The sequence below is a fragment of the Bathycoccus prasinos genome, assembly GCF_002220235.1.
Source record: "Bathycoccus prasinos genomic : Chromosome_16".
In the NCBI taxonomy this organism is placed as follows: Eukaryota; Viridiplantae; Chlorophyta; class Mamiellophyceae; order Mamiellales; family Bathycoccaceae; genus Bathycoccus; species Bathycoccus prasinos.
The window spans coordinates 418,788-446,772 of NC_023993.1; the positions used below are offsets into that span (position 1 = coordinate 418,788).

The 27,985-nt window shown below is 47.5% G+C and overlaps 14 protein-coding genes across 14 annotated transcripts; 7 read left to right on the top strand and 7 right to left on the bottom strand.

The window, feature by feature from the left end:
- Positions 1 to 328: 328 nt before the first annotated feature.
- Positions 329 to 1,702, bottom strand: Bathy16g02160 (predicted protein; the record flags this gene model as incomplete). Its single annotated transcript, XM_007508619.1, has 1 exon — positions 329 to 1,702. One exon carries the CDS (start codon positions 1,700 to 1,702, stop codon positions 329 to 331), a length of 1,374 nt encoding a protein of 457 aa, XP_007508681.1.
- Positions 1,703 to 1,796: 94 nt separating this feature from the next.
- On the top strand, positions 1,797 to 3,050 carry Bathy16g02170 (conserved hypothetical protein; the record flags this gene model as incomplete). The annotated part of the gene is made up of 1 exon (XM_007508607.1): positions 1,797 to 3,050. The coding sequence occupies one exon, from the start codon at positions 1,797 to 1,799 to the stop codon at positions 3,048 to 3,050; it is 1,254 nt and encodes a 417-aa protein (XP_007508669.1).
- Positions 3,051 to 3,159: 109 nt separating this feature from the next.
- On the bottom strand, positions 3,160 to 4,710 carry Bathy16g02180 (predicted protein; the record flags this gene model as incomplete). Its single annotated transcript, XM_007508505.1, has 1 exon — positions 3,160 to 4,710. The coding sequence occupies one exon, from the start codon at positions 4,708 to 4,710 to the stop codon at positions 3,160 to 3,162; it is 1,551 nt and encodes a 516-aa protein (XP_007508567.1).
- Positions 4,711 to 4,825: 115 nt separating this feature from the next.
- Positions 4,826 to 5,803, bottom strand: Bathy16g02190 (hydrolase, TatD family; the record flags this gene model as incomplete). The annotated part of the gene is made up of 1 exon (XM_007508531.1): positions 4,826 to 5,803. One exon carries the CDS (start codon positions 5,801 to 5,803, stop codon positions 4,826 to 4,828), a length of 978 nt encoding a protein of 325 aa, XP_007508593.1.
- Positions 5,804 to 6,094: 291 nt separating this feature from the next.
- Bathy16g02200 (HAD-superfamily hydrolase, subfamily IA) lies at positions 6,095 to 6,850 on the bottom strand (the record flags this gene model as incomplete). Its single annotated transcript, XM_007508665.1, has 1 exon — positions 6,095 to 6,850. The coding sequence occupies one exon, from the start codon at positions 6,848 to 6,850 to the stop codon at positions 6,095 to 6,097; it is 756 nt and encodes a 251-aa protein (XP_007508727.1).
- Positions 6,851 to 7,206: 356 nt separating this feature from the next.
- On the top strand, positions 7,207 to 8,424 carry Bathy16g02210 (undecaprenyl diphosphate synthase; the record flags this gene model as incomplete). The annotated part of the gene is made up of 1 exon (XM_007508657.1): positions 7,207 to 8,424. One exon carries the CDS (start codon positions 7,207 to 7,209, stop codon positions 8,422 to 8,424), a length of 1,218 nt encoding a protein of 405 aa, XP_007508719.1.
- A 108-nt stretch (positions 8,425 to 8,532) lies between these two features.
- Bathy16g02220 (predicted protein) lies at positions 8,533 to 9,707 on the top strand (the record flags this gene model as incomplete). Its single annotated transcript, XM_007508428.1, has 2 exons — positions 8,533 to 9,663; positions 9,696 to 9,707. The coding sequence occupies 2 exons, from the start codon at positions 8,533 to 8,535 to the stop codon at positions 9,705 to 9,707; spliced, it is 1,143 nt and encodes a 380-aa protein (XP_007508490.1).
- A 95-nt stretch (positions 9,708 to 9,802) lies between these two features.
- Bathy16g02230 (predicted protein) lies at positions 9,803 to 10,588 on the bottom strand (the record flags this gene model as incomplete). Its single annotated transcript, XM_007508446.1, has 1 exon — positions 9,803 to 10,588. One exon carries the CDS (start codon positions 10,586 to 10,588, stop codon positions 9,803 to 9,805), a length of 786 nt encoding a protein of 261 aa, XP_007508508.1.
- Positions 10,589 to 11,551: 963 nt separating this feature from the next.
- On the top strand, positions 11,552 to 13,669 carry Bathy16g02240 (predicted protein; the record flags this gene model as incomplete). The annotated part of the gene is made up of 1 exon (XM_007508614.1): positions 11,552 to 13,669. The coding sequence occupies one exon, from the start codon at positions 11,552 to 11,554 to the stop codon at positions 13,667 to 13,669; it is 2,118 nt and encodes a 705-aa protein (XP_007508676.1).
- A 186-nt stretch (positions 13,670 to 13,855) lies between these two features.
- Positions 13,856 to 17,221, top strand: Bathy16g02250 (predicted protein; the record flags this gene model as incomplete). Its single annotated transcript, XM_007508563.1, has 1 exon — positions 13,856 to 17,221. The coding sequence occupies one exon, from the start codon at positions 13,856 to 13,858 to the stop codon at positions 17,219 to 17,221; it is 3,366 nt and encodes a 1,121-aa protein (XP_007508625.1).
- A 139-nt stretch (positions 17,222 to 17,360) lies between these two features.
- On the bottom strand, positions 17,361 to 20,399 carry Bathy16g02260 (unnamed protein product; the record flags this gene model as incomplete). Its single annotated transcript, XM_007508495.1, has 1 exon — positions 17,361 to 20,399. The coding sequence occupies one exon, from the start codon at positions 20,397 to 20,399 to the stop codon at positions 17,361 to 17,363; it is 3,039 nt and encodes a 1,012-aa protein (XP_007508557.1).
- A 533-nt stretch (positions 20,400 to 20,932) lies between these two features.
- Positions 20,933 to 22,921, top strand: Bathy16g02270 (predicted protein; the record flags this gene model as incomplete). Its single annotated transcript, XM_007508634.1, has 1 exon — positions 20,933 to 22,921. One exon carries the CDS (start codon positions 20,933 to 20,935, stop codon positions 22,919 to 22,921), a length of 1,989 nt encoding a protein of 662 aa, XP_007508696.1.
- Positions 22,922 to 23,420: 499 nt separating this feature from the next.
- On the top strand, positions 23,421 to 25,898 carry Bathy16g02280 (predicted protein; the record flags this gene model as incomplete). Its single annotated transcript, XM_007508568.1, has 1 exon — positions 23,421 to 25,898. One exon carries the CDS (start codon positions 23,421 to 23,423, stop codon positions 25,896 to 25,898), a length of 2,478 nt encoding a protein of 825 aa, XP_007508630.1.
- A 99-nt stretch (positions 25,899 to 25,997) lies between these two features.
- Positions 25,998 to 27,863, bottom strand: Bathy16g02290 (proline aminopeptidase P II; the record flags this gene model as incomplete). Its single annotated transcript, XM_007508467.1, has 1 exon — positions 25,998 to 27,863. The coding sequence occupies one exon, from the start codon at positions 27,861 to 27,863 to the stop codon at positions 25,998 to 26,000; it is 1,866 nt and encodes a 621-aa protein (XP_007508529.1).
- Positions 27,864 to 27,985: the final 122 nt, after the last annotated feature.

Consider the following 27,985-nt stretch of genomic DNA (forward strand, 5'->3'; position numbering starts at 1 on the left):
TGATGATAATAATAATACGTTGCGCGTAAAAGAGCGCGTATTAATAGTTAGATTGAGAGAGAGTTTAATAAATCAAACGGATATTGGTGGACTCTCTTACTAAGAGTAAACGATGTTGAGTGCGCTTATATATCTGCGCGTTGTGAGGCTGCTTTTTTTGAATTTTTCTAGGAATTTTTAATGATGATTAGGGTTTAAGACCGACCCCTTGAAGACCCTTTGTCTCTCTAAAGTCGAGTCGAAAAGAGGACGATACGACGCGTAGTATATAATAATCGGATGATGATGATTTAAGAAGAAGCAGTAAGATAAAGTAGAATTTTAAAAATTAAACGTTAATGGTCAACCCGCCTTTAGTGCCTTTCTTGGCGATAAACTTGAACACTTCGATGGCTAAATCGAACGAGTGGACGTCCGTGAAGCCTTGGACGTTGTCGAAATAGTGGTATCGGTAGGATTTTTTCCTGGACGTGTAGGCGTCGAAACCGTAGAGATCGACTTTTTCGCACATTTGCAACGCGTATAAAACGGCAAAGAACCCACTCATTGGTTTGCGGTTGTATTGACTGTTTTTCGTCTTTTCCAAAAGTTCTTTCAGTTTGATCCAGAGCGAATGCGCTCGATTGGAGAACAACGGGTTGAGTAAAATCGCATTTTCCGCGCCGTATTTCTTCAAAAGCGGTTGACAGAGGTGATATCTCGCAAAATGACTGGCGGTTTCAAACAAGACCAGTTTAGTTTCGCCTTCGTTCGCCGGACGCCATCTGCGCACGCCTTGTAAAATCTCTCTCACGTTGTGCGAATTCACCACGTCGAAGGTCGTGCGTTTCCCGACGTACTTCTCAAACCCGCGAATAGGCGCCATGTTAATCCGTATGACCGCGTCGTGGTTATCGATTTCCTCCCCGTATTCTTTCAACAAAGTTACTCCGGAATTTCCAACCACCGCACAGGTTTTAAACTCGAACTTTGGCTCGTCCAACGGCAACTGTTCGAACAAACTTCTCGGAAAGTGATAAATCAACGTCTCGTTCGTATCGCCTGTCGTTGATTCCAACCAGTGTTGCAAAACCGGCTTCGTCCGAGAATCTTTCGGGTCCTCAGGATTGACCGGTTTATTCACTATAAATAACCTCTTGTGCGTGACGAGCGGCTGCGAATCGTCTCGCAGCGTCTCGAAGATGTCGTCTTCCATCTTTTGCGTTCGACTGTTGCTCCTCGCCGCGGTACCCCCGCTCGCTCGTTTCTCGTTACTTCTGCTACTCGTGCCACCACTTTTTCCTCCTCCTCTTCCTCCTCCTCCTCCTCCTCTCGTTGGGTTACTCTCGCTATTGCTCTCGCTACTCCTTTTACTACCGCTATTACTATTACTCTTACTCTTACTACTACTACTCCCACCACTGATGTCATCAGAAACCTTCTTCTCCTCGGCACCATCGCCGCCGTAATCCTCGGTTTCCTCGTCCTCGTTGTTACTCCTTTTAAATCCTCCTCCTAAACCGATTTCGAAATCATCGTTCTCGTTTTGACGACCCATCATCATCGAAGAAGAAGAATCAGAATCGGAGAACAATCCAGACACCGCGATCCCTCTCCAAATCACAATCACAATCAAGACGCAAAAGATAGTTTTCTCCATCGACGATCGCCGCACTCGGATTCCTTTTTCTTTACTTTTAGGGACCATCGCATGAGGATGCATCTTTTGCTCTTCTTCTTCTTTATAGTCAACTCTCTCTCTCTCTTTCTCGTCGTCGTAGGTTAAGTGTGTTTTTGTGTGATATCGCAAGAGTTTTATGAAGAAAAATTGGTCACTTTTAGACACTCGAATATTCTCTATTTATTCTCTCTCTTATAGAGCACATCTCGTCATGTTTTCAGCGGTCCACGACCAAGTGAAAAGGTTCTTCCACGACGACGACGCAGAGGAGCAAAAGGTGAAGGTTTTCGTCGTCGTCGGGTTGGGGTTCCTGTTCGTCTCTTTAAGAGTAAATCCAATCCAATTCGGGAAAAATCTTATAAGAAAAACGCGTTTATATGTGCTCGCGGTTTCGCACTTAGTCCTTTCCAACGAGAAGAAAGGGCTGAAAGCTTTACAGAAAGAGATGGATTTTGACGAGGAGACGATCAAATCGCAATCAACGTTGAAAGGGACGAGAACTATTTATTTCCTCAGGCACGGGGAAAGTCAGTGGAATTACGTCTTCAACAGAGGTTTTGGAGTCAGTTTTCCTTTGCGTTTGGCGAGAGGTTTAGTCATGGAATTGATGTGTTTGTTTAACGCGCGAAACTCGTTCTTCGTGGACGCGCCTTTGAGCGATCGCGGTTTAGAGCAAGTGGAGGAGTTGAGGAAGTTTTTGAACAAAGTGAACGATCCGTTTTTAACAGACGCGGAGGTCGCGGCGCTGCGATCGAAACACGTGGACGTGTTGAGAGCGGACGCGGCGAAGGGAGAGAAGTTGAGCAAGAAATCAATCATCGTGACGTCAAATTTAAGACGCGCGGCACATACCGCGGCGATTGCGTTTATGGATAGGTTTGAACGCACGAAGGAAAAGTTGTTCGTGAACGACGCTTTGCAAGAGATGGCGAGGAACGTGGACGCGTTCGCGTTGGCGGGAGAGGCGTTTGACGCGGTACCGTACACTGGAATTACGAACGTGGCGAAGGATAAAGGGACGTTGAATACGATCGTAGAGGAAACGGTGAAGTTTGACGTGGAGTCGAACGCCGGGAATAAGGGGATTGGGAGGCGTGGCGCGACGGATTGTTTGAGATTTGCGCATTGGGCGACGAGTCCGAGCGCGGTTCCGAAAGAGTGCGAAGCGATCATCGCCACCGGCCATTCTATATATTTCAAAGAGTTTTTCAAACTCTTTTTGCCGAGCGCGAGCAAACACGACGCGAAATCGAAGAAAATCGTCAATTGTGGAGTCATCGCGTTCGAGTTGAAGAAATACGAACACGAAAAGAAGGGCGTGTTTTATAGCATCGACGAAAACTCGATCGAAACGGTGTACGGGGGATTCGTCCAGAAAGGGAAACATTGAAGGAAGCTATTTATGTAACTAAGAGTAGCATTATATCATACAGCGTCTGTGCTACCTACAATTTGTGGCCTAGAATTATATAACAACGTTCAAACACATCTCTTACACATCAACCGGTTTTAAGCGTCTCCGCGATGTTTTCTAAACTCTGTGAAGTGAGCTCGTTTTGAGGCGTTAGTGAGATGCCGCTCATAGCGCTCCCCGTCCGTTCTATACCGAAAGCGGCGCCGGCTGGGGTAAACTCTGTCGGCGTCGCGTTAGTATTCAAAACGTCCAAGGTGACGTGTTCTTTGCTTATGCTCAATCTTCTGTTCATCTCCTCTCGCGTCGTTTCGTAGAGACTCGTTGAGGTCGTGTCTTTCGATTGATCGACGCCACCATTGTCTCCTTCGTTTGCTGCCACCACAGTCATTCGCTCGCACTCTTCGTCTATGCTTTCTTCGGTGATCGTTTCCCTTCTCCCGCCGTTTAATTCTTTCTTCGCTTGTTCTTCGCCGCCCCATTGCGCCAACAACGCGCACGAATTCACAATCGTTTCGCAATACTGATCCATGCGCAAATGGTTCGCCCTGTTCGCATCGAAAGGGATTTCGCATTCCATGGCCGCACCTTCCACGCCCATCAACGCGAACGTGGCAATCGCAGTCGCTGGTATTGTCGCCCAACCCCAATTCATCGCGTATACGAACGGAATCGAAAAGCAATACAAAATCAAAAACGTTCTCAAATGCGCGACGTAAATTTGCGGCAACTTTGTCGCTCGGAGACGTTCTAACGCGCCTTCTTGCGTGATTAAACCTTGTAAGTATTTGCTCAACTCGCTTCTTCCACTTTCGTCTCGTATAGTTTCGTGCATCTCCCTCATCTCGCTCTTCTGGGAATGTCTATACGTCACGTAAATCCTACTCGAACACCTGCGCATCATCGAGTAACAAAACATCGGCTGATGCGGCGATTTTTGCAACTTGTTCACGTCTTCTTCAGACAAAACGCCAAGCAACTCTTCCTTGGGTAACGCGTCAATCCCTCGTAAAAACTGCTTCGAACTCACCGCGAACGCCGCGCACCACGCCACGCAATCGTCGCACGCCGCAACGATTTCGCGAGTCACCTCCTCGCTCTTGTTGCAATCCATTTGAACTTCCTCCGCGCGAACCATCAGCGCGTCCGCTACGCACCGACTGTAAATAACCATGTTCCCCCACGCTTGCCTGCAGTCCCAAAATCTCACCGCCGCTCTCGTCAGTCGAAACACGATTAAAAATCCCAGCGTCGAGAACATAATCAAATACACCGACTCGACTTTACTCAACTGTTCGCTAAACGTTTTCAACGGTTTCGGTTCGATGATTTTCGTAAACAGCACCCACAAAATGGTCACGAATTGGACGCACAACCACGGGTTGCGGATATTCTCGAACCCTCGTATGTTTCTCGGCGCGAAGACGACCGTTCGTAACCAATCTCGCGCGTCGTAATCCGGTTGTTTGGATTTTCCTGAAAGGAAGGATTGAAATCTCGCCCGTATGCACAAAGGGGCGTTCATGGTCACGGTTAATCGAGGAAGCGGCGGTTTATTCATCTCGTCTTTTGCGGCGATTAGCGCGTTTCGTCGTTTCGTCCCGAACGAAGTTCTCGTTTCTGGAGTGGTGGTGGACATCTCCTCGAGAGTCTGCAGAAGATAAAGTGACGTGTAATTGGACGAGTTAACAACAAAAACTTGAGAAAATAACACAAAAATATAGCAACACAAATAAATTATTACGAATACAATTCTAAATCCCGTATACCTCCCTCGTGTTCTCTCTGCACACCTCAAACACGTCTTCTACGGTACTTTTCTTAACCGTCGCGATGATTTCAGCAATGTGCGGTACCATCGACGGCTCCGCTACTTTTCCTCGAAACGGCACGGGCGCCATGAAGGGTCCGTCCGTTTCGAGCAGTATTCTATTCAAATCGGTCATTCGAACAACCTCGCGGACGTTCGAACCGTTTTTAAAAGTACAGACGCCGGTAAAGCCAAGTTTTAAGTTCGGAAAGGACTGTAATAACTCTTGAGCAAACGACGTGGTTCCGGTGAAACAGTGCACGTGAATCTTTTGCGACGCGTCGCAGTGTTTCCGCATGATATCCAAACAATCCGATTCCGCGTCTCCGTCCCCGGCATCTCTCGCGTGCACGACTAACGGCAAATTCATCTCCTTCGCCAACAGAATTTGCTCTTTGAAAACAAACTGCTGATGCTCTCGACAATCGACAGGACAGACCCATTCTTTCGCGTTCGCGACGTCCGGATCTTGACAGACGTAGTAATCGAGACCGCACTCCCCTATCGCTTTCATCTTTCCCGGGTATTTTTTATGCAAAGCTTTTAAACCATCCGAGACGGTCGTGGAAAAAGTATTCTCTTCAAACGCGTTCGCATTTAACGGATGCACCCCGAACGCGCCGTACACTTCTTCAAACTGTAAGAAATGTTCAACTTTCCTCCAATTCTCTGGTTTACATCCGATTGTCAAAATCGACTCTAACGAGTACATTTGCTCCGATTCTTTCTCCCGAACAGACTCTATCCAGTGTTCGTATTTCGTGTCTAATTTCTCTAAAATCATCTCTAAATGCGCGTGGGTATCCACGTATCCGTATTTAATTGTCGAAGGTGGGTTTGTTGTTCTTAAATCAGAGGTAGATGATGACGACAACGCGTTCACTTTCGTCCTTAGGGGAATTCTTGTTGTCGTCGTCGTCATCAAAAGTCCTTTCTTTCGGATGCGCTCAACAGATGACGACCAGGCAATCGATGACGATACGAAGGAGCTTCGCCGTCTCGCTGTTGTTGTTCTTGTTGTTGTTGTTCCTGCGCGACGGAGAATGCGCAGCGCCGCGAGTGACATTTAGTAAAGCGAAGAGCTGCGCTTCTTTCCACGAAAGTGTGGAGAATAAAGAAGAAAGCAAAGCGAAAATTAGGAAAATCAAACGACGACGCGGACATCGATTCACTCTTCATCAGGAAGTGTTCACTCACGCTAATAAATAAATAATTAATTGTCATACAACAACGCCTCGGGATTCGGGTACCCTTCTAACTGTCTCACGTCGACTACATCCATTCCGGCTTTCTTGGCGCTGGCGATGCCTAATGACGCATCCTCGTACGCGGTGCACTCTTTCGGATCTACGCGTAACTTCTTCGCGGCTAATAAATACAAATCCGGCGCCGGTTTCCCACGCTCCACGTCTTCGCACGTCACCACGCAATCGAATAAATCTAACAGGCCTCTTTGCTTCAAATGCATTCGAACGACTTCGCGGCACCCGCTCGACGCCACCGCCATCGGTACCCCGTTCCTCTTCCCGTGCATGATGATGGTTTCCGTGCTCTGTATGATCTCCGGTGCGCCCATTTCTTCTGCTAATTCGCCACATCGTAAGGTCATTCGATCTAAATCTTCTTCCGTTATTTCTTCCTCCGTTTTCCCTTGCTCGTCTCTCAATATTCTAAAAATCTCTTTTATCGGCACCCCGGCGAGTTCGTAAAATCGTTTCTTCGTCAACTCTAATCCATATTCTTCGCACGTTTGTTTATCCGCGACGAAGAATAACGTCATGGTTTCTAAAATAGTCCCGTCGCAATCGAATATTAACGCTTTCGGTGCGAGGTTTGTTCCGTGATATAAAGGATGATTTTGCATCCTCCTCCCTTCCTTTTCGTGTTGTTCTATTGTCGAAATCGTCGTCGAAATCGTCGCGTGAAACTCTTCCTCGTTTCCATCATCGTTTTTTTCTAAACTACTCATAGTATAATAAAACGAAGAAAAGAAGAGCAAAAACACCACGCAAGCACACAACACACAGCGGATAGAGCAACTCTTTCTTTCTCTCTCTCTGGCTCTCTCTCGCTTCCTTTCTTCGTCGTCGTTAAAGTTCTCCAAACGATGAAGTGTTTTTGAAACGTTCAGTACTATTTCAAAATATTCCCCTACCCCTACAATGGGTGTTTAGGGTGCTCACATTTAGGGTAGGGTGCATACATTTTAGGGGAATTTTTTTACTCCTCGAAGTGCTTCAAAAACAAACATCACAAAAGGTCAACGCTCTCCTCCTCTCTCTCTCTCTCTTCTTCTTCCTCCTCCTCCACTTATTCTTTTCTCCGATGATGATTTTGATAACAGCGATGCTGGAATTTCTACTCCTAAGAGCGCTCACTCTTTTATCCTGGATGTATTCTTTTCATTCTTGGTCTTCTTCTTTTGACGATGATGAGAATGCGAAAACGGATGATGATGAGAGAAAAAGGCATCATCGCGTTATTCCCAAACACATCGCGTTCGTGATGGATGGCAACCGCCGGTGGGAGAAAGAACAACAACTCAAACGACTTGAAAAAGGAATTAATAAAGGGGAAGACAAAGACGTCATAGAAAACGAGAGTAAGAGTTCAAAAGAGAAAGGGCACGAAAGAGGTGCCAAAACCTTACAAAACGTCCTCAGGTGGTCCTTGAAACTCCCTCAGATTGAAACGATATCCGTCTACGCGTTTTCTTTGGAAAACTTCAACCGAGACGAACGAGAAGTGGACGGATTAATGTCCTTATGCATCGAAGAGTTACCGAAACTGGCACGAAGCGACGCGGTGAGGAACGCGAACGCGAGGATTGTAATCTCGGGGAGGTTGGACGCTCTGAGCGAGGAGGTTCGACAGGCGTGCGTGTACGCTATGGAGGAAACGAGGAGGACGAGTTGGAGAGATGAAAAAGAAGAAACAGGAGGTAGAAGAGGAGGTGAAAAAGAGAAGACTGTCGTGTTGAATATTTGTTTGGCGTATAGCGGCGCGGAGGAGTTTGGGAGCGCCGCGTGGGCGGCGACGGAAGAAGAAGACGAAGAGGAAGAAGAAGACGAGGTTGGGAGGAGGAGCGGAGAGGAGAGCATAAAGAGACGTTTTTATTACGGTGGTAATGGTAGCGAGAATAGGTACGATAGAGGTAATAGTAGTCGTTGTAGCGAGGGGGGTGGTAAGAATGGTAGTAATAGTAATAGTAGTAGTAAGAGTAACGGTAGAATTGACGGCGTCGATGGCGGTAAAACGAGGAGGAGGCGAAGTAAAAAAAACGAGAAAAATAAATTGGAAGCGGTTATCCTCCCCGACGTGGATTTGGTCGTTCGAACGTCGGGCACGAACAGACTGTCGGATTTTATGACCACTCGATTGGAAAACGCGTTGATTGTTTTCGTGGACGCTCTGTGGCCGGACTTTGGCGTTTTTGATTTCTTTTCGGTGATTTGGCGGTATCGGAAAGCGAGTTCGATTTTACGAGACAATAAGAAAAAACGCGAAATGAAGAAGGAAGATCAAATCTTCTACGATAATTAGCAGCACATCATCGTAATTAGGATGATGGTGTTATTATTCTCACCATCAGGCGCGAAACAAAGACGGTACAAACTGTTACTTGGAATTGTAGTGCTACTGGGCGTCGTAATGGTCGCCAAGAATGCTCGCGCTAACGGAGAAGAGTTCAAAGCTCTGTTCGAATACGGCGAACGAGGCTCGTATTTTGGAAACACGAGGGAGGATATTTCCATTCCGAAATCGTCCGTTGGTCAAGCATCGACCAACAGTGGATTTGATAGTTATCACAGGGAATCAGGCGTCGTGCAACTCTTCTTCCCGCGAGGCGCGCCGGAATCTGTACGGACGAAGTTTCCGCTCGTCTATCTGTGCACTCCGATTCACGGTTTCACGTTTCGCCGATGGACGGAGATTATGCAGCCATCTTTGATTAATTTTTTAACGTCTCACGGATATGCCGTTGTTGTGCCGTCATCTATCGGCGAACGAGGTTCTTCGAACGAAGTTTTGGGTGCTATTATGCCCAACCTTGATTCGCAAGCAAACGGCGTGTCTTTGGAAGAGGTTGCGAAGAGATATTTGAATTTCACGGTGGCGAGTTTTACGTACTTGACGAACGAGTTTTTCGGCAGTGAGAGTAAGAAAAAGAACGACAATAACAATAATTACGTTCCAGGCGAGTCAGCTTTGGATACCGTTCGAAGGAATTACCGAACGCGAGTGTATACTTTATACAGCAGAGTTGACGTCGAAAGCGCGGCTTTGATTGGTTTCAGCGTCGGAGGCGCTATTGCCGCGTATTCAGGAAGTATTTTAAAGAGTCGGAATCAAATGAATTTGAGAATTTCTTTCTTGCTCGCGCCAACTATTGGCGAAAGACCAGGCGCTGCGAGAAAAGTTGGTTTAGAGTTATGGAACCTCTATTCCTCTGGCTTACATAACAACCCGAACGTCATCGTAACCGGCTCGGCGGACGGGATGGGCGGCTTAAGTAGCTCTAGAGCTTTTTATTTCGAAGCAGAGAAGCTGGAAGCTTTATTGGTGGAAATACGGTTCGCCACGCATTGTCACTTCCCAGTTGTCATGTCCGAGTGCAATTTACTCAACATTCAAGAGGATATCGGGGGTGTTCGAGCGTTCGATTTAGCGCTCGCGAACGCCGCGTTCCGATATTACTTGCGAGGCGATCAGAAAGCCGGCGAGTTGATTTCTTTACAGCGCGGCGTAGACTCGTTTAAAAGTCCTACTTCGGTCTGGGACGTAGACGTGTTAACGTTTCGAAACGATACGAGAGGGTTCATTAAACTGTTCAATAACAACCGAGGTCCGACGTTTGAACGAAGTTCTAAAGTCAAGTTTCGCGAGATGAATGACCGGTAATAAAATATTATACAAATTATTAATTGTCTACGCCAACTTTCCCGTCGAAGCCGTCCATCATGCCGCCCCACCCACCATCCGTCGGCGGTAGTTCTGCAGCGAACCTATCGAACGGTGCCACGCCTTTACCACTCGCTCTCACTCTCCCGTCCATCCTCAAACCGACGTATACGCCGACGTCGTCGCCTAGTTTTGCCATCTTCTTCTGTTCCAAAATCCAATCTCTCCACCCGTCTTTTTGGGAGACGTTCACCGCGGAACCTCGGAATCTTCGCTCATCTTTCTTCGCGTTGTCTGGTTTGTTTAACTTTGTCGCCGCTTCGTCGTCCATAGCCACGGGTACTAGAAAAACGCCTTTTTTAATCAATTCGTCTTTGTACTCCTCGGCGACTTCCAACGACTTCTCCAAATACTCCAAATCCCCGGCGAATAAAACGACTCTCGAAAAGCCTCTCAAACTTTGCATGCGCACGATTTTCCCCGTCGTCAGCTCTACTTTCAACCCACCCAAACGTTCCTCTCTCCCGATTCTGCTCATTTGCTTCTGCTTCGCCTCTTCGTCCTTCTTCCACAAAAATACAAACAACGCCGCGCACGCGCCGTCGATGCCGACGTTCGACACCGATTGATCAAACGGCGGCGAGTTCGGCGCGCCGGCGAGACCGGTCAACAACTGAATAGTCGCGATACCAAACCCAATCGTCGCGCTCAGTGCGCACGAGGCGTACAAAAACTGTCGCGCCACTCGAAACGGTGCTTGCGCTTCCGATCGAAGTTTCGTTTCGTTCGAGAATTTTTCATTCATTTGATACGACGACGACGAAGAGGAGGACGACTCTTCTCTCTTTTCTGACGTGGCGTCTGAACCATCCGAACCACTCGCTTTTGCGAGGCATACGACGAGAGAAGAATCTCTCGGTTTCGTCGTTCTCCGTCTAAAACTCGTTTGCGCGCTGTTGGTTTTCCTCCTCGTCAATGTTCTCGTTGATGTTGTTGTTTCTGTTGTTCTCCCTTTTCCTTTTCCTCCTCCTCCAAAGTGTTTATAATAATAATCTTCATCCATCGTCGTTAATAAAACGACGTCACGACGACATCGATGTCGTCGAGAAGACAAAACAGAAGAAGAAGAAGAAGAAATCGTGTTTGTTCCTCTTTTATTAGTAGTAGTATTCGTATTCCATCCTCTCGTTGTTCTCTCTCTTCGTAAAAAATGTGTCGCTGATGTTCTCCTCGTCGATGATGATGCGCAGCAGTCGGAGTGCTTCACGACGACTGTTCTTCGAACAGTCATCATCATCATCGCGGTGTTGTTGGTCGCAGACACCATGATGATGAGACGAAGTTTTAAAGAAGAATTTCTTTCGTTTTTTGTCGTCTTTTCTACGTTTTGAGTCGTTTAACAACAGAAACACAACAGAAACAACAAATCCTTCTTTCTTTCTCTGTCTGATGAGGAAAGAAAGCAAAAAGCTCTCTTCTGTCTTTTTCAGGCGAAAGAGAGTTTACGAGAGAATTTTTTTTTTCGGATAACAAAAAGAAGAGAGATATTCTCGTAGTGTGTGGAGTCACAACATGATGCATCATCATTTTCTTCACTCTCAACTTTAAGCAGCGCACATACACATTAAGAAGAAGACGCTTTAATACTCTCTCATTAGTAAAGAAGAGAGAGTTTAAAGAGAAAGAAGAGAGATTCGTTTATTTATTAAGAACACAATACGAATACTAACAACACATACAAAAAACAGAGTGGTGTTGTTGGTAAAGAATGCAACCCTCCTCCTCTTCCTCGTTCGGGATAAAAACACATGAGTCATCATTATTTTTGGAAAAGAAGACTTTTAGTAGGACGACGACGACGACGACGAGAGGAGGAGGAGAAAGGAACAAAGCGATACAGCTGAAAAGATTGAGTCGTCGACGTCCCGAAAGAAGAAGAGGAGAAGAAATCATCAGAGGGTCGAAGGATGACGACGACGCGTACGAGAACGTCGCTCGACTTCAAAGAGAATCCGAAGACTTGCTTCGAAAACAACAACTCCTTCTGGAACAGCTGGAAGAGAGGAAGAGGTTACAGAAGGCTTTGCTGGAAAAGGTAGCCAGAGAAAGCACGACGAACGCGAGGGGAGTGCCGTGGAATAGTAATAATAATAGCAGTGGTGGTGGTGGTAATACTTCTTCTTTCGTGGATTCGGGGATACCGGGGGTCGCCGCGGCGGTCGCCGCCCGGGCGCCTCCGCCGCCGCCCCCACCGCCGATGCCAGTTGCGCAAGCACCTCCGCCGCCTCCTCCTCCTCCGCCGCCGCCACCTCCACCTCCACCACCACCAACATCAACATCAATTCCGCCTCCTCAGCAAGTCAAAAAAGAAGAAGCTCCTAAATGTAAAGAAAAATTGAACATCATCATGGTCGCGAGCGAGTGCGCGCCGTTTTCAAAGACCGGAGGTTTAGGCGACGTCATGCAATCTTTACCGAAAGGATTGGCGAAAAGAGGTCATCGAGTCATGACCGTCGTTCCAAGATACAAAGAGTACGAAGAAGGTATCGATACCGGCGCGAGAATACGGTTGAAAGTTTTAGGCCAAGACGTGGAAGTTGGTTTTTTCCATCACTACCGAGACGGCGTGGATATCGTATTTGTCGATCATAACTCGTATCACCACGTGCGAGATTCCATATATTCCGGCGATCGCGAAGCACAAAACTTTCGGAACTCACTTTTGTGCCAAGCAGCGTTGGAGCTACCGTTTTGCATCGCGCCTGGGGACGTGCCGTACGGAGACGAAAATCTAATCTTTGTCGCCAACGATTGGCACGCGGCGTTGTTACCGGTGTATTTGCAAGGCTATTTCCGCGATTACGGCAAGTACGAATTTGCTCGATCGTGTTTCATCGTTCACAATATGGCGCATCAAGGTCGTGGTCCGTTGAATGAGTTCGATCGATTGGGTTTGGATGCCGGAAAGTACAAGGATAAATTTTACTTGGACGATCCGTTCGGCGGAGAGTGCATGAACATCATGCAAGCCGGTTTACGATTAGCGACAAAAGTGATTGCGGTATCAGAAGGGTACGCGTGGGAGATTTCCACCGATATGGGTGGCTGGGGGCTAGCTCCGTGTGTGAGAGAGTTTGGTGAAGGGAAGTTATCCGGCATCGTTAACGGCATCGATTACGACGAGTGGAGTCCCGACGCCGACGAACACTTAATGTCGGACGGATATACAACGTACACTCCAGATGCAAACGGAATAGATGGTGGAAAAAAACAGTGTAAACTTGCTTTACAACGCGAACTCGGATTACCGGAGGATGAAAACGCTTTACTCATGGGATTTATCGGCCGATTGGACGACCAAAAAGGCGTCGATTTAATCACCGACTCCGAGGGGTGGTTTCGCGACAACCACGTCCAACTCGTCATGCTCGGTTCCGGTCGAGACGATTTAGAAAACGCGCTGAGAGGTATGGAGGAAAGGAACAAAGACAAAATTCGAGGCTGGGTTGGGTTCTCCGTGAAAATGGCCCATCGAATCACCGCGGCGTGCGATTGCTTATTAATGCCCTCGAGATTTGAGCCGTGCGGCTTGAACCAACTCTACGCCATGCGCTACGGCACGGTCCCAATCGTCCACTCGGTTGGTGGTTTACGAGATACGGTCCAGCCGTACGATCCATTCAATAACGCCGGCACCGGCTGGCGCTTCGATTCCGCCGAATCTCATTTGTTACGAGAAACTATGGGCTACGCCTTGGGGACGTTCCGAGACCATCGAGAGAGCTTCCGCGGAATACAAATGCGAGGCATGGAAAAAGATTACACCTGGGACGGTGCCGCGGAGAAATACGAAGACAGATTCATAGACGCCAAGTACTCCTGGTAATAATAACAACAGTTTGAGGTAAAAGCAGATGATTATAATTAATATTACAGCCGCCTTCCGTCGTTGCTAAAAAATGCCTTCGTACGTGTACTCTCCTCTTTCGTTTATTACATAACTCTTTGAAAAATTTCTCATCTTTAACTTCTTCACTCTTGAGACGGACACGAAGACTTCTCTTCATATAAAATGACCGAACTGCAAGAGCAACGACTCTCGCATTTGGCGCAAATACTTTCCTGCACGCTCTCCCCCGACAAACTCGTCCGTTCCAGCGCGGAAGAATGGCTGGAAACGAACAGCAACAGGGAAAACTTCTCGACCGATTTGTTGTATCTCATCGCCGCCGAAAATGTGACCGACGAGGCGTTAAAACTGAGCGCGAGTATTCAGTTAAAACTACACGTTCGGAAACACTGGGAGCCGAGACACACGACATTTTTCGCGATGATTGAAACGGATAAAGCGATCGTGAGGGAGAATATCTTAGAGATCATGTCCAATCCGAGTTTACGCGCGAGAGTGAGAAGCCAAATGGAAGAGTCGGTGAAAGATATCGTGAGAGAGGACTTCCCGGAAAAATGGGACGCCGGGAAAATGATGGAGTGGATATTGAGTTCCATGGACGATGGGAGCTCGGACACGAGGAAATTGGTCGGGATGACGGCAATGCACGCGATTACGAGGAAGTTCGAGTTTAAGCGCGAAATGGAAAGGGAGGAGGTGTTGAATCCGTGCGTAGAAAGGGCGTTTCCGAAGATGTTGATTATGTTGAGAGGGTGTTTGGAGAGAATGATGCAATCGCAAGAGAGAGAAGATATCGTCGTCGAGCAAATGGTCGGGGAGTACGCGAAGGCTATTATTAAGACGTTTTGGTCGGCGACGTATTTGGACATACCGAAAGCGATGAGGCAACAACACGCGGGAGAGGGCGGACAACCTTTCGAGGCGCTCGCCGGTTGGGTTCAGACTTTCTTGCAAATTTTGGATTGCAAGACGCCGTTGAAAATGATCAGCATGCAAGATGCGTCGAAAGTGATCGAATGCGACGTGACGGAGGACGAGTTAGAATTTAAGCAGTGGCCGTTTTGGAAGACGAAGAAGTGGGCGCAACACGTCATGGGTCGATTGTTCACGCGGCTCGGGAACGTGAAATTGGCAAAGGAGGAACACAAGGATCTGGCGAAATTTTTCAAAGCGCACTTTGTGGAGAGTTTAGTGAACATAAACATCAAAACTTTGGCAGATAGCTCGTTAGGGAAAAACGTCGAGACAAGGGTGCCAGACCGAATAGTGAATTTAGCGCTGCAGTTTTTAGTGTCCGCCGTGCACGTTGCGGCGGCGTACAAGGCGATGAAGCCGGTGATGCCAGATCTTATTACTAAAGTGTGTTTCCCGCTTTTATGTTACGATAACAGCGACGACGAGTTATGGAGAGACGATCCAAAAGAGTTTGTCAGACGGTCGGCAGATATTATGCAGGAAATGTATTCGCCGAGACACGCGGCGGTAAACTTCTTGTCCGAACTGAGCAGAGGCGGGAAACGCAAGACGGAATTTTTCAGCACGGTGGTAAATTGCGCGGTGGAAGTGTTGCAAGCGAACGCGCAAATACCGGATTTAGCGAGCAGAGATCGCTCGAGATTAGACGGGGCGTTATATCTGGTCGGGCAACTCAGCGGCGTGTTGAAACTTGAGAAGGGTTATAAAGAATCTCTGGAAGATATGTTAGTCGCGCACGTCCTGCCGTCGTTTCAATCGCCGCACGGTAATCTTCGCGCGAAAGCGTGTTGGACTGCTGCACAGTTTGCGGATATAAAATTTAACAACCCGGAAAATTTTGTAAATTTGTTTTGGAACGTGTGTAACTGCTTGAAAGACCCAGATTTGCCGGTGAAAGTTGAAGCCGTGTGTTCGTTGCGCGCGTTTATCGATCACTCGGAAGATTTAGAAACTTTGAAACCAATTTTACCGCAATTATTGGATGAATTTTTCAAAATCATGGACCAAGTAGAAAGTGAGGATATCGTGTACACGTTGGAAACTATCACGGAAAAGTTTGGCGAGGAGATTGCGCCTTACGCCTTAGGCATGACGACAAACCTGGCGCAGGCGTATTGGAAGTGCATAAAAGAAGCAGAAGAGAGATCGAACGCGGAAGACGATAACGAAGGCACTGGAAATGCAGATTATGATGACGATTTTCAAGCCATGCAATCGAGTGGGTGTTTGCGCGCGATATCGACCATATTAACGTCCGTATCGTCGCTCCCAGAGGTGTATCCGCAACTCGAACATATTTTATTGCCAATCATTTTACGAATGGAATCCGATATCGACCTTTTCGAGGAAATGTTAGAAATTGTCGGGTATATCACCTATTATTCACCACGTATTAGTCAAGAGATGTGGCAAGTGTGGCCGAAAATGCTCGCCGTTCTCAATAACGGTTGGGCGTTGCAGTATTTCGAACACGTTCTGATTCCGATGGATAATTTTATCAGTCGAAACACGGACATTTTCGTCTCGAGCGCGCAAGCGAAACAGGATACGTATAAAATTTGCGAGAAGGTGCTCACTCCGGAACAAGTCATGGAAGAAGACATGATGACTGCACCTAAGTTGATGGAGTGCGTTTTAGCAAACTGCAAAGGGCGCGTGGATGATTTACTTCCGTTGTATTTACAGTTATCTGTCCAATCGCTCATCGAGTTCCAACCGGATTCGAGATTTTTGCAAGACTTGTTGATGGGAGTCGTTATGAACGGGCTGATTTACAACGCGGACCAGACGGTGAAACATTTACAACCGGCGTTACCGATGGTTTTGGAAAAGCTCGTCGCTATGCTTGAACTTCGATCGAAATCGTCCAAGAAACGCAAACATTTTCTTCGCGTGCACGACAAGAAAATCGTCGCGCTCGGTTTGATGGCGTTGATGCAAAGCCCGGAGGCGAATAACCAAAATTTGCTCAACGAGCAATCGTTGATGCACTTGATGAAACATTTAGTTTCACTGTTGGAAGATTTACGCCAACAAATCGAATCGGAAGATTCGCGATATCAGGATAGTATTAAAACGTACCTCGAAAACGCCGCGAAATCTCGAGAGAACGACGTGTACGAACAGTACTCGCGCCACCGCGACGACGAAGACTTTGAGGAGGACGAGGATGCAGATGAGATGACGCCGCAAATGCGCTATCAACAAGCGTTGGACAGAGTCAAAGCCAGCGGTAGCGCTGAGCCTTTAGAGTTCGACCAATCTAAATTTGAGGAGCAGGATTTCTCAGATTCGGATTCCGAAGGTTTCGCCGAAGACGACGAAGGATCGCAAAGTCCGTTGGACGACATCGATGCGTTCATAACGTTTGGGTCGTTTATGCAGGCGTTGCAGAGCACGGCGCCGCAGATGAGTCAACTCGTGCGCGCCCAATCCGCCTCGGAAGTGGCCAATTTGACGATGCACGCGATGAAACGAACAAGTGAACACTCAAAGGAAAGAGAGGAAGCGAGAAAGAATTTACCGCCAGGGCATAACTTTGGCGCACTTTAATAAAGAATACTTCTGCGAGCGCAGGTTTAGGCACTCAATCATAAAATATTATGTGCATAAGTAGCTGTAGCAAGAAAATAGCATTTATAGTTACAATGATGACGTTGACTAGAAGACTAAGATAAATACGCCTTCCGATTCAGTATATCGTCTCCTGATGCGCGGCAAAATCAGCTTCGTTTTCGCTATCGTAATCGGACTCGCTCAAGACGATCGACGAATTGCTCTCTCCTCTTTGTTCAAAGGAACTTTCGTTCTCGTCTTCCCGAATATTATGAGCTGCTGCGGTATCGCCGAATGCATTCGAACTTTCATCCGTTTCCAACCCTACCACTTTCAATATATCTCCCATGGCTTTCGGAATATCGCCGTGCGCATAGCAAATATCGCCGCTTAATTTAATATCCTCTACGCCTTCGTAGTTTTGACGCACGACTCCCGCTAACGAGGAAATGACGTCGTAGGATTTCAGTCTATAAATAAATCGCAAAACCCAATCGTTTTTCGCTCTGCAATTCACGACACGACCAGATGTCACTCGTCGAATTTTCCGCCAATCTTTTCTTCCCACGTGTACCGGGACGGAAATCAAAACGACATTTTCGACAATCCCTAACGCGTCTTTTTCCAAGCACGTCCCGTCTTCAATCATTCGGTCGAGCTCTTTCAAACATTCGAGAATTACGCACGTACCAGTAGAGTACGCGATTAATGTTACCGCCCTTCTCCCGTGTTCTCTGGACAGAAGAATCGTCGCCAGTTCTTTTCCAGCGATTTGCGCGCGTTCTTTCAGAACAGACCATGGGTTATCGATGAAACTCGCGCCGCCTAAAAGAATTGCCGGCCACGAGACCGACGCCGCGAGACCGGCAAAAACGGTGTGCCCTAACGCTTGCGGCGCGGCGGCGTTGACTAACGTTTTCCTCGCGAAGAAATTGATGGCGGAGCCTAAATTGGTCAACTCCGTGGTTTCCCATTCCAGGACAAACTGCTCGCCGCTATGAATCGGCCAGTTTGTGTTTGTACCCATCGCTTCGTCTTCTTCCTCTTCCGCCGCTGATTTTGATTCTGTTGCCGTTGTTATTGTAGGCGACGATATCGTCCGAGTGAGCGTTCTCATCAAGAGATTTTGGTGATTTGCGTTTGCGTTCGATTCTCTCTCCCCGACATCATCTACACCCTCCTTCTTTGCTGGAGGTTTCGGTTTCTCCGCCGACGAATGAGACGACGGTGATTCACAATCCACAGTTTCTTCCCTTTCTTTTTCTTCCTTCGCGACGTTCTCAACCAGTTCTTCCAAGTCTTCGTTGATCGATAGCGCGACGTCGGCAATCTCTTCGCGATCGATTTCGAGCTTTTGTATTTTGCGCATTTGCAAACGCACCGGTCTCGGTGCACGTTCAATGGCTTTCAACGTCGCCACGTGAGCTTGGTAGCTGCTATTGTTACTATCAACAATTATGCGTTCGTTCGTTTCAAGAATGTGGTAGGAAAGAATCGCGGACCCGCTTAAAATGCCTGCATTTTTTGCCACTCCGCTGTTATCGTCCAGAGTTTTCGCATCGTGTTCGACAATTAATAGAGTATCAGCATCGATATCTGCGTTATTGGTGTACTCGTTTCCACCCAGATGCGCTAGTTTTCTCAATCGGTCACTCTTCTCCGCGTAATTTTTGATGTCTTCCTTTGATTTAACCTTCATCACGCGCAAACCGAGCGGCCCGTCGCCGTCTACGGTGGCGTAATAGTTCCCGTTCTTCGACCCGAACGCGTCAAACAGCTCATCCGGTCCGGACTTTAAGAATCCGGGAACGTACAGCACGACATTTAAGGATGCGTTCATGACGGTATCAAATCCTTGGTCTTCCTCATCTTCGTCTTTGTCCTCACCATTACTCGTCTTCTTTCTACCAAGCAACAATCCTCCGTCTCGGAGCGGTAAAATTCGGAAAATCTCTAAATTTTGTTCGATTCGCTTCGACATTTTGTGCGCGGCTAAACCGGCGCCGGTGACGCCAAATATCGCAGTCACACCCGTCGTACCTAAAACTCCCAAAACATACGCTGTCCCGACACCAAAAACCGCAAAGACAGAACCCGACGCGGCGAGACCTCCCACCGAGGCGATTAGAGCTGGCGCGGCTAACCCCCCAGTCAACGTCAACAAACTACCGCCCACCACCGCGGCGGCCCCTAACGTTAGATATTTACCAAATTTAGACGTCACGTTCTTTGCGTCTTCTTCGCTAACAGTACTCACGCTGCTCCCGGATGCGCTGCTTCCACCTCCCCCTCCTCCACGTATTTTCGACATCAACCAGCTACCTCCGGTCGTCGTCGTCGTCGTCCCAGTACTCTCTATTCCACTTCCTTCTGTCGCTCGTTTCATTTGCTCCCTCGCGCCTCGAATCACGTGCCAGGCGAACGCCGCTTCAAATTTGCACACATCTTTTCGCCAATCTATGAATACTCTTTTCTTCTTGTGATTCTTAGTACTCTTATCGTCACCATCTACAATAATATACTCCTCGTAATATTCGTTTAAAACGCTCGCCATCCTCCGTAAACTCGCTCGCGCTCGCGCGTCGTATTTCTCTTTCGTCACGAACATCACCACGTACCGGTGGAAAAAAAGTTCTCGTATATCTTCGTCAGCAGAAGAAGAAGAAGAAGAGGAAGAAGAAACCGACGACGACAACACCATCCTGAACAGCTCCTCGAGAATTTCTTTCCCTTCTTCTCTCGCTAAAAATCTCACCCACTCTTTCTCCGCGAACGGATCTTTCCGTTCTTTCAATCTCCTCTGTTTCGTTCGTAACTGTTTTTCGATTTTCGTTTTCGCCCAACTCCTACTAAAGTCTTCTGAATCATCATCAGCGGTATCATCGGTATCATTATCATCACTTTGGAGCGCGAGAAGCAACAAATCGACGCGTTCAATCGCGTTCGCGAGATCTAAATCGCCGTTTAACGCGCACAAGGCGTATACTTTCGTCGTCAGCTCAAAAATCTTTCTTCTTTTTGTTCTCATCATCATCAACGCAGGAAGAATGTTTTTCTTTTCCCCGTCGTCTTTATTCTCGTCGTCGTCGTTTGTCTTCTTCTTCTTCTTCAATCCTCCTCCTCCTCCTCCTTTGGAAAAAAGTGGTTCCACGCATCTCTCGATTTTTGCATCCATTATTGTTGTCATACTACTCGTATTTTCTCTCATTATTATTCGATCATCTGTATCATCATCATCAAAAGTTTCGTACTTCTAAAGCGTACTCCTAAAGAAGACACCAATTTCTACATAAGGGACAACACATTTGCAACAAAAAAAAATTCTCTCTCTCCTCAAAAAACAAGTGAAAACAGTGGTGTTTTGACAAAAAAAATAAAAAAACAAAAAAACAAAAAGGGGAAAAACAACAGACACAGAAGAAAAAACTTCATTTTTATCTCTCTCTCTCTCTTCACATCTCTCCTTTGTTTACTACTACTACTACTCTAAAGAGTAAAATCATCGTCCAAAGTTATTTATAAAAAGAAGACAATAATGGCGACGCTGGCGTACCCGGACAAGTACGTTTTGTCTTCTCGTTTTTCTTCTTAGTATTCTTAAAGTAGTATTCTCTGTTAGATTATATTCAATATCATCTGGCGAAAACAAAACTGCCAATTTTTTCTAACGGAAAATCTCATCTCTTCTTCTTCTTCTTCTCTCTTTCGATGATACTAAATAACAGATTCCACGCGGCGACGAAAGTGGCGAAACTTCCATCCCTGGAATCCACGTTCACGGACGAAACGAGGTTACTGTTATACGCGTTAAAATCGCAAGCTATGCACGGCCCGACGGAAATCAAAAGCAAATGGCACATGACGAGAGAGGAACGAGGGAAGTACGAAACGTGGGCGAATTTGGGGAAAATGTCGAATTTTGAAGCCATGCGATTGTACGTGAAGCTCTTAGAGGAGGAAGATAAGTATTGGTACGAAGCGATCGACGAAGAAACGATGGAGATTAAAGAGAATTTCGGGAAAGTGATGACGGAGGAAGAGAGGATGAATAGTAACAACGCGAGCGCGTGCGCGCGGGTGAAGAAAGTGGCAAAGTGGGCGGAAGCGATGGAGAGGGGGAGGTGGGAAACGACTACTACTACTACAACTTCTACTTCGAAACCACCGTGTCCGAGATACCAACACGGAGCGACGTTAACCGGCGATGGATCGAAGATGATTGTTTCCGGCGGGTGTTATCGAGGGCGATTTGTCGCCGATACGTACGCGTTCGACGTCGCCGCGTCGAGATGGAGAAAGATGGAATACACCGAAGACGAAAGAGTATGGGGGAAGAGTTTCAAGCAGGAAGAGAAAGAGAGCTTAGCGCCGATTAGTGGTCACAGATTGATCACTTTGAAAGATGGGTACACGTATTCGTTCGGAGGTAAGTTTTCAAAGGGTTCGAAGAGGGCCAACGATACCGATTTAGCCGTCTTTCGATTGGCGTTGATGGAAGCGGAGGAAAATTCTTCTTCTTCTTCTTCTACTAGCGTTCTCAAAGGCGCGTGGATTCCGGTGCACGTGAAAGGGAAGAGAGGCCCGTGCGCTCGACGAGGCATGTCTGTCACGAAAGTAGGCAAAGACGGCGACGTGGTCGTATTCGGCGGCGAAGACGAAGATCGAAGATATTTGAACGATTGTTGGCGCTTAGATTTTAAAACTATGAGTTGGGTCGCGTGCGATGAGAATACGAACGCGTTGACGGGAAATAGTTCGGAGGATCAAAAGGAAAAAGCGGCGGTTGCGTCGGTGTCGGCGACTTTCGTAACGCCGGCGGCGCGAGCCGAGCACGTCGCCATCCCGTGGGGCCGCGATAAGATGATCATTTTTGGTGGCACGGGAGCCTCTTTCAAGTGCTTCGACGACTTATACGCCTTGGACGTGTCGAGTGGGAAATGGAAGGCGGTATCCGCCTCTTCTTCTTCGAACAATAATGTTAGCAAAACTCCATTAGCTCGGGCCGGTCATTGCGTCGCGTCGCTAAAGAACGACCGGTACGCGTTAATCATTGGCGGCGGGAACAACCAAAACGGCGTACTGGAAACCGCGATTTTAGATTTGAACGAAGTGAAATGGATCACGTCCGACGACGAGAACAACCCCGAGTTTATGAAGTTTGAAAGTCCAAAATTTGTCGGCGAAGGCATGAGCGCGGTGAGCTTTGAATCTGTGGACGGTAACGAGTCCGTTTTAATGACGTTTGGGGGTTATAACGGTTCTTGCGGGAACGATTTACAAGTGTATAAGTTACCGAACGAGTTCCCAACAAGGGGTACTACGATTGCCAAAGAAACGACGACGACTACGGGGAAGACGACGACGACGCCATCGACGAACAACAACAACAACAACAACAACAAAGGAGACGGAGAAGACGAGAAGAAGATAGCAGAACTTCATCACCTCTTGACGCAAGCCAGAGAAGAGGCGAACCAAATCCGCGCCGACGCTCGTCTCGTCGTCGACGCGCACGCCTCTTTACAATCAAAACTCGAACACACAGAACGCATGCGTGTGGACGCCGAAAGCCTCCTTAAATCCGAACGAAAAATCAAAGCGCAATTAAACGATAAGTTAGAGCGTTTGGACCGTGAGAATCTTCGCTTGAGAGAGAGATTAAAGGAGTACGAAGGTAATAATAAGGCTTGGTTTTAATTTTATTTTGTTGTGTGATATTTGGATGATGTGATGAAAGTTCCTGTCAAAAATCAGATGTTATAATAAAAGAACGCCTTTTGGTGACCATTTTTGTGTGTCCTTCTGTCCTTTGGTTGACATTTTTTTTATCTCATTTTCGTTATAATATTATACATTTACTCATCATCATCACTTTGTTCCTCCTTTCGACGACGACGATTTTGAGGGTTTGAGGATTTCAGTTCTTCTTGCAAAACGCGAAGGTGTTTGCGGCTCGTTCTCACTCTCTAAACTGCTTTTTTGAGGGAGTGCGACGCGAGAAAAAGAGTTCTTTAAACTACTCGTTTTCTTAATTAAGAAGCAGAGAGGAAAAAGCGTTAGTTACTATAAGATATAAAAAGCATCATCATCATCATAAACATCATCATCTAAACGTGCGCATTATCGCGTTGAATAGAACTCGACGATAAGTAGTAATATAAAAGACAGCTTTGGAAACTTTTTTGAAAAAACGATGATGGAGGCTGAGACGATTCAGACGACGAGAACTCTCCCGGGTGAAAACAAGAACAACAAGAACGACGATTCGGATGCGCCTCGGAGTGGTGGTGGTGAGAGTGAGTTTCAACAACAAGAGCAACAACAACAACAACAACCGCCAGAATCGGCCACGAACGTCGCTCGAGCGTACATTCCTTCCATCGCACCGTCGGTACCCAAGGGAACGGCGACTATTCTTTTAGTTTTCACCACTTGGGTGATGCTCTATTGCGTCCTCGGGGACGTTTTGTTACCGAACGTGAACCAAAATAACGTCGTCGTCATCCCGGGCGGCGCGGTGTTCTCTTTGATATTCATATGGGCTGCCGCGCACGTTGGCGCGACGTTGGCGAAGCTCATCAATGTCCCACCGTTGCTCGGGATGTTGTTGAGCGGTTTGTGCTTGCGTAACGTCCCGGGAGGGTTGGTAGAGGCGTTGCCGAAAGAGTGGAGTTCGGCGACGAGAGCGGCTGGGTTGTCCGTGATTTTAATGCGGTCGGGTTTGGAGTTGGATTTAGTAGCTTTTAAGAGGGTTGGCTTAGCCGCGGCGAGGTTGACGGTGATGCCCGGGTTGAGCGAGGCGATCGTGACGGGGTTCGTCGCGACGGCGTTGTTTAATTTGAGCGTGCCGCTTGGGTTATCTCTGGGGTTTATTTTAGCCGCGGTATCGCCAGCGGTCGTCGTCGGGGGCATGTTTGATTTACAAGCCAGAGGGTACGGGGTCGCGAAAGGTATTCCGAGCCTAGTCGTCGCCGCGGCGTCATTCGATGACGTCGTCGCGATTACCGGGTACACGATTATGAAGTCCTTCGCCATTCAATCGAACGACCACAACAATTTAGGGTGGACGATTATGCACGGACCAACGGACGTGGCGTTAGGGATTATTGTCGGGTCGTTCGCTGGATACGTCATTTTAGGCGCGACGGCGATATGGAATAAGCCGTGGAAGCGATCGTTGTTGACGTTTGAACTCGGGATGGCGATGATGTTTCTCGGGAGAAAGTACGATTTTAGCGGCGGAGGCGCGATGGCGTCGTTAGCGATGGGGATCACCGCGAATAAAGCGTGGACGACTGGCAGATGTCCAATTCCTACGTTTGCTTTACCGATTCCAATTAATCCATTTAAGCGAGACCGGTTCTCGTTGGGGCCGAGACCGGAATTGGCGCATTCCGTGGAGGTGGATTTATCTCGAGCTTGGAGAACGTTGTTCCAACCGTTGCTGTTTGGAGTCATCGGAAGCGCGGTAAAGTTTGCAGATTTAACCGCGTCGACTATACCAAAATCCGTGTTACTTTTATTCATCGGTTTGTGCGTACGCTTACCGGTCGCGTATCTAGCCGTCGGTGGCGGGGATTTGAATTTGAAAGAGAGAGCGTTTGTCGCGTTGTCGTGGTTGCCGAAAGCGACGGTGCAAGCGGCGTTAGCGAGCGACCCGTTGGAGAGCATTTTGAAAAGTAAAAGTGGAGAAGAGAATTACGACGAGTGGGTGAAATGGGGCAACGATATCTTAACGACCGCGGTATTTTCAATCATATTAACCGCCCCGGTTGGCATGTTGATCATTTCGAATCTAGGTCCGAAATGGTTAAATTTAGATACGAACAAGCAACAATTTACGGATGTCGCGCCGGGGTCGTCCATGAGCGAAGACAAGAAAGGCGATGGAAAAGACGAAGATGATGGAAGAAGAGAGTTGATGCGAGATGGCGATGGGAACATCATGACGCCCTCTTCGGTGAATGGTAAACGAGGAGGATCTATAGATGATTCGCCGTCGGGTCGAAGGAACTCCTTCGCCGGAGAAGTCGTTTCGAAAATCGCGAGCATGGTTTCCTCGAGAAATCCATCGGCGAGGCACACGCCGTTCGAACAATCAGACGACGATAACGATAACGACGATAATAACGATAATAACGACAATAACGACAATAACGAAGATGTAGACGGTTGGGGTGAGTACGAGATTAGAGTTGGAGATATGAGCCCCCCTGGCGAAAAGCAAGGCAAGAAGAAGAAGAAGAGAGTGGTGTTGCCGAGGACAACCTCCGCGGTATTTAAGAAACACATGTCCATCATCGGCAACATGGAAGACAGCATACAAGACGAACACCAGAGAAGAGAGTTCGCGATCGCGAAGATGGGCGTCGAGGCGATTTTGAAAGAGCACATGCCGAGAGATTCGGAAATTGAAACCGCCGGGGCGTTTTTTAGAAAAACTTCCGTCGCGGAAGGTAAGATGGATTTAGCGGAGCTAGAAGAGCTCGGGGTGGACACGTCAGAGATGGTAGAGAATCTCGCTCCGACGACTAATGGCGGTGGCGATGTTGCAAGCGGAGATACCCCGACTCGTCCGAGCGACTACGATACTCGGAAAAGTCCAAGCGGACGGAGATCTCCACCGCCTTTACAACAGGTCAAAGAAGAGAATGATCCGAGCAATAACGTATAGAAACCAATTGCGAATTTAAACCACAACATGTTAGCGCGGTAATAGTAATGTAACAGTAGTAAACAATACACTGCATGTGTACCTAGGTGCAAATCTATTTTACGCGGAAGCGCACGCGGCTTCAACGTCTTCTACTGTTTTCGGGCATCGCGTTAAATTAACTGGCCCGCGTTCGGTGACCCATATGTTATCTTCGATGCGCACGCCCCCTACTTTAGCGAACCGTTCAATATTTTCTCTGTTTAAAAACTTCTTTTGCTTCTCGTTCGCTAACGCTTTCTCGTATAAAGCTTCGACAAAATATACCCCCGGTTCGCAAGTGATCACGTTGCCGACTTCCAACACTACTGGTAACGGCGTCCCAGAGTTTGGTCCTACGTCGTGAACTTGTAATCCGAGATAGTGTCCCAACGCGTGCGGTAAAAAAACTTCCGAGATACCTGCTTCCAAAGCTTCGTTCAAATCTGCATCTGCATTTACCACGCCCAATTTCTTTTGCAATCCTTCTATGGTTTTCAATTTGGCCTTTCGAGCGATGTCTGCCCAAAGAGCGCCGTTCGTGTAGCGTTCAATCGCATCGACTTGCACGTCTAAAACGACGTTATAGAGCAGCTTGGCGTCTTCGGTAAATTTCCCGTCGGTTGGAAAACACCTGGTGATGTCCGCGGTGTACCCTTCGCACTCCGCGCCGGCATCGACCAATACAATTTCTTTCTCTTTACACAACGCGCTATTCTCCTCGTAGTGCAAAATCGCCGCGTTTTTACCGCTCCCGACGATGCACGGGTACCCGAGTTCGCGCAAATTCCTTTTCGTAGACGCCGCGATAAATTCAGCTTCCAACTGAAACTCATACGTTTCGTTTGGTTTCGAAAATTGCCACATCGCGATGTGCGCGTCCGAGGACCCGTCGTTTGCGCGTTTAATCCTTTCGATTTCTTCCTTGGTTTTTATCGCTCTTTGGCGCGCGATTTTATCCGGTAGCGCCACGTAATCGAATCTGAAATTTGAGGACGTCGCGTTCGCGCTAATCGACGGTCCCCACGTCTTTGATTTCACGAAAGCGTCGTTGCTTTGTAACCGCTTCTTCAACGCGACGTCGTCCAGTTCCGGCGCGACAAAAACCACCTTCGAGTGCGCAATCTTAAACGCCCTTCTTCCCTTATTGTTACTCCTCGTCTCCTCTCCTTCGTCGTTATTTTTCTCCGTACTGTTACTATTGCTATTACTACCGTTGTTGTTCAAATACTCCATCGCGTCGTCGATTTCGTCCACGTAAAAGCACCTGTCGCACATCGTCGTCTCTTGAATCTCCTGAACGCTTCTTCCCGCGCCCATCCAGACTTTCATCTGTTCCGTCTTTCTCGGACATAATATCACCGTCTTCACGTCTTCTTCGTTCGGTCCGCACGTGCTCAACAGGAAATAATCCGGTTCGCTGATGCCGGTTAAATACATAAAATCTGGTATTTGGCGGAACCTCGCCGTGTGGCCTTCGAATCCGTTTCGAGTTTGTAACTCGCCTGAGAGAGCGAAAATCAAGCGATTGTCGTTGGGAAACTTCGAAAACACTTTGAACCGTCTTCTGTTGAAGTCGATTTTCGACAGCTTTTTTTTTCTGTCCAAAAAGTCCTCCAAAGAGTGGCAATCATACCGACTCTTGTTCTTCTCATCGTTGTTGTTGTTGAGAAGGAGTTGTTGAATAAACGCGTCGTCTGAATCGTCTGAATCATCATCTGAATCGTGGTTTTCATCGTCATCAGTTTTATTCTTCGCGAGAGTGACGACAACTTCGTGGAGTTGACGACACCGTTTTAAACGACTTCCAGTTTGTGAACGATGAAGTTTGCAACGGGAGGACGACGCCTTTTCGACGAGTTGTCGGGGAGGAGGTTTAGTATCAGCGTTTGTTTTCAAAAAAGAAGCGGAGTGAGAGAATAGGGACATCGTCTGTATCGTCGTCATCTCTTCGCGAAAGTGGTTTACTCTATTTGTGATGAGATGTTTTCCCGAGGAAAGAGACTAAAATTTTATCCACTTTTTTTACGCGCAAAGAGAAGAGTTTCTGGTAAACGAGAGAAAAGAAG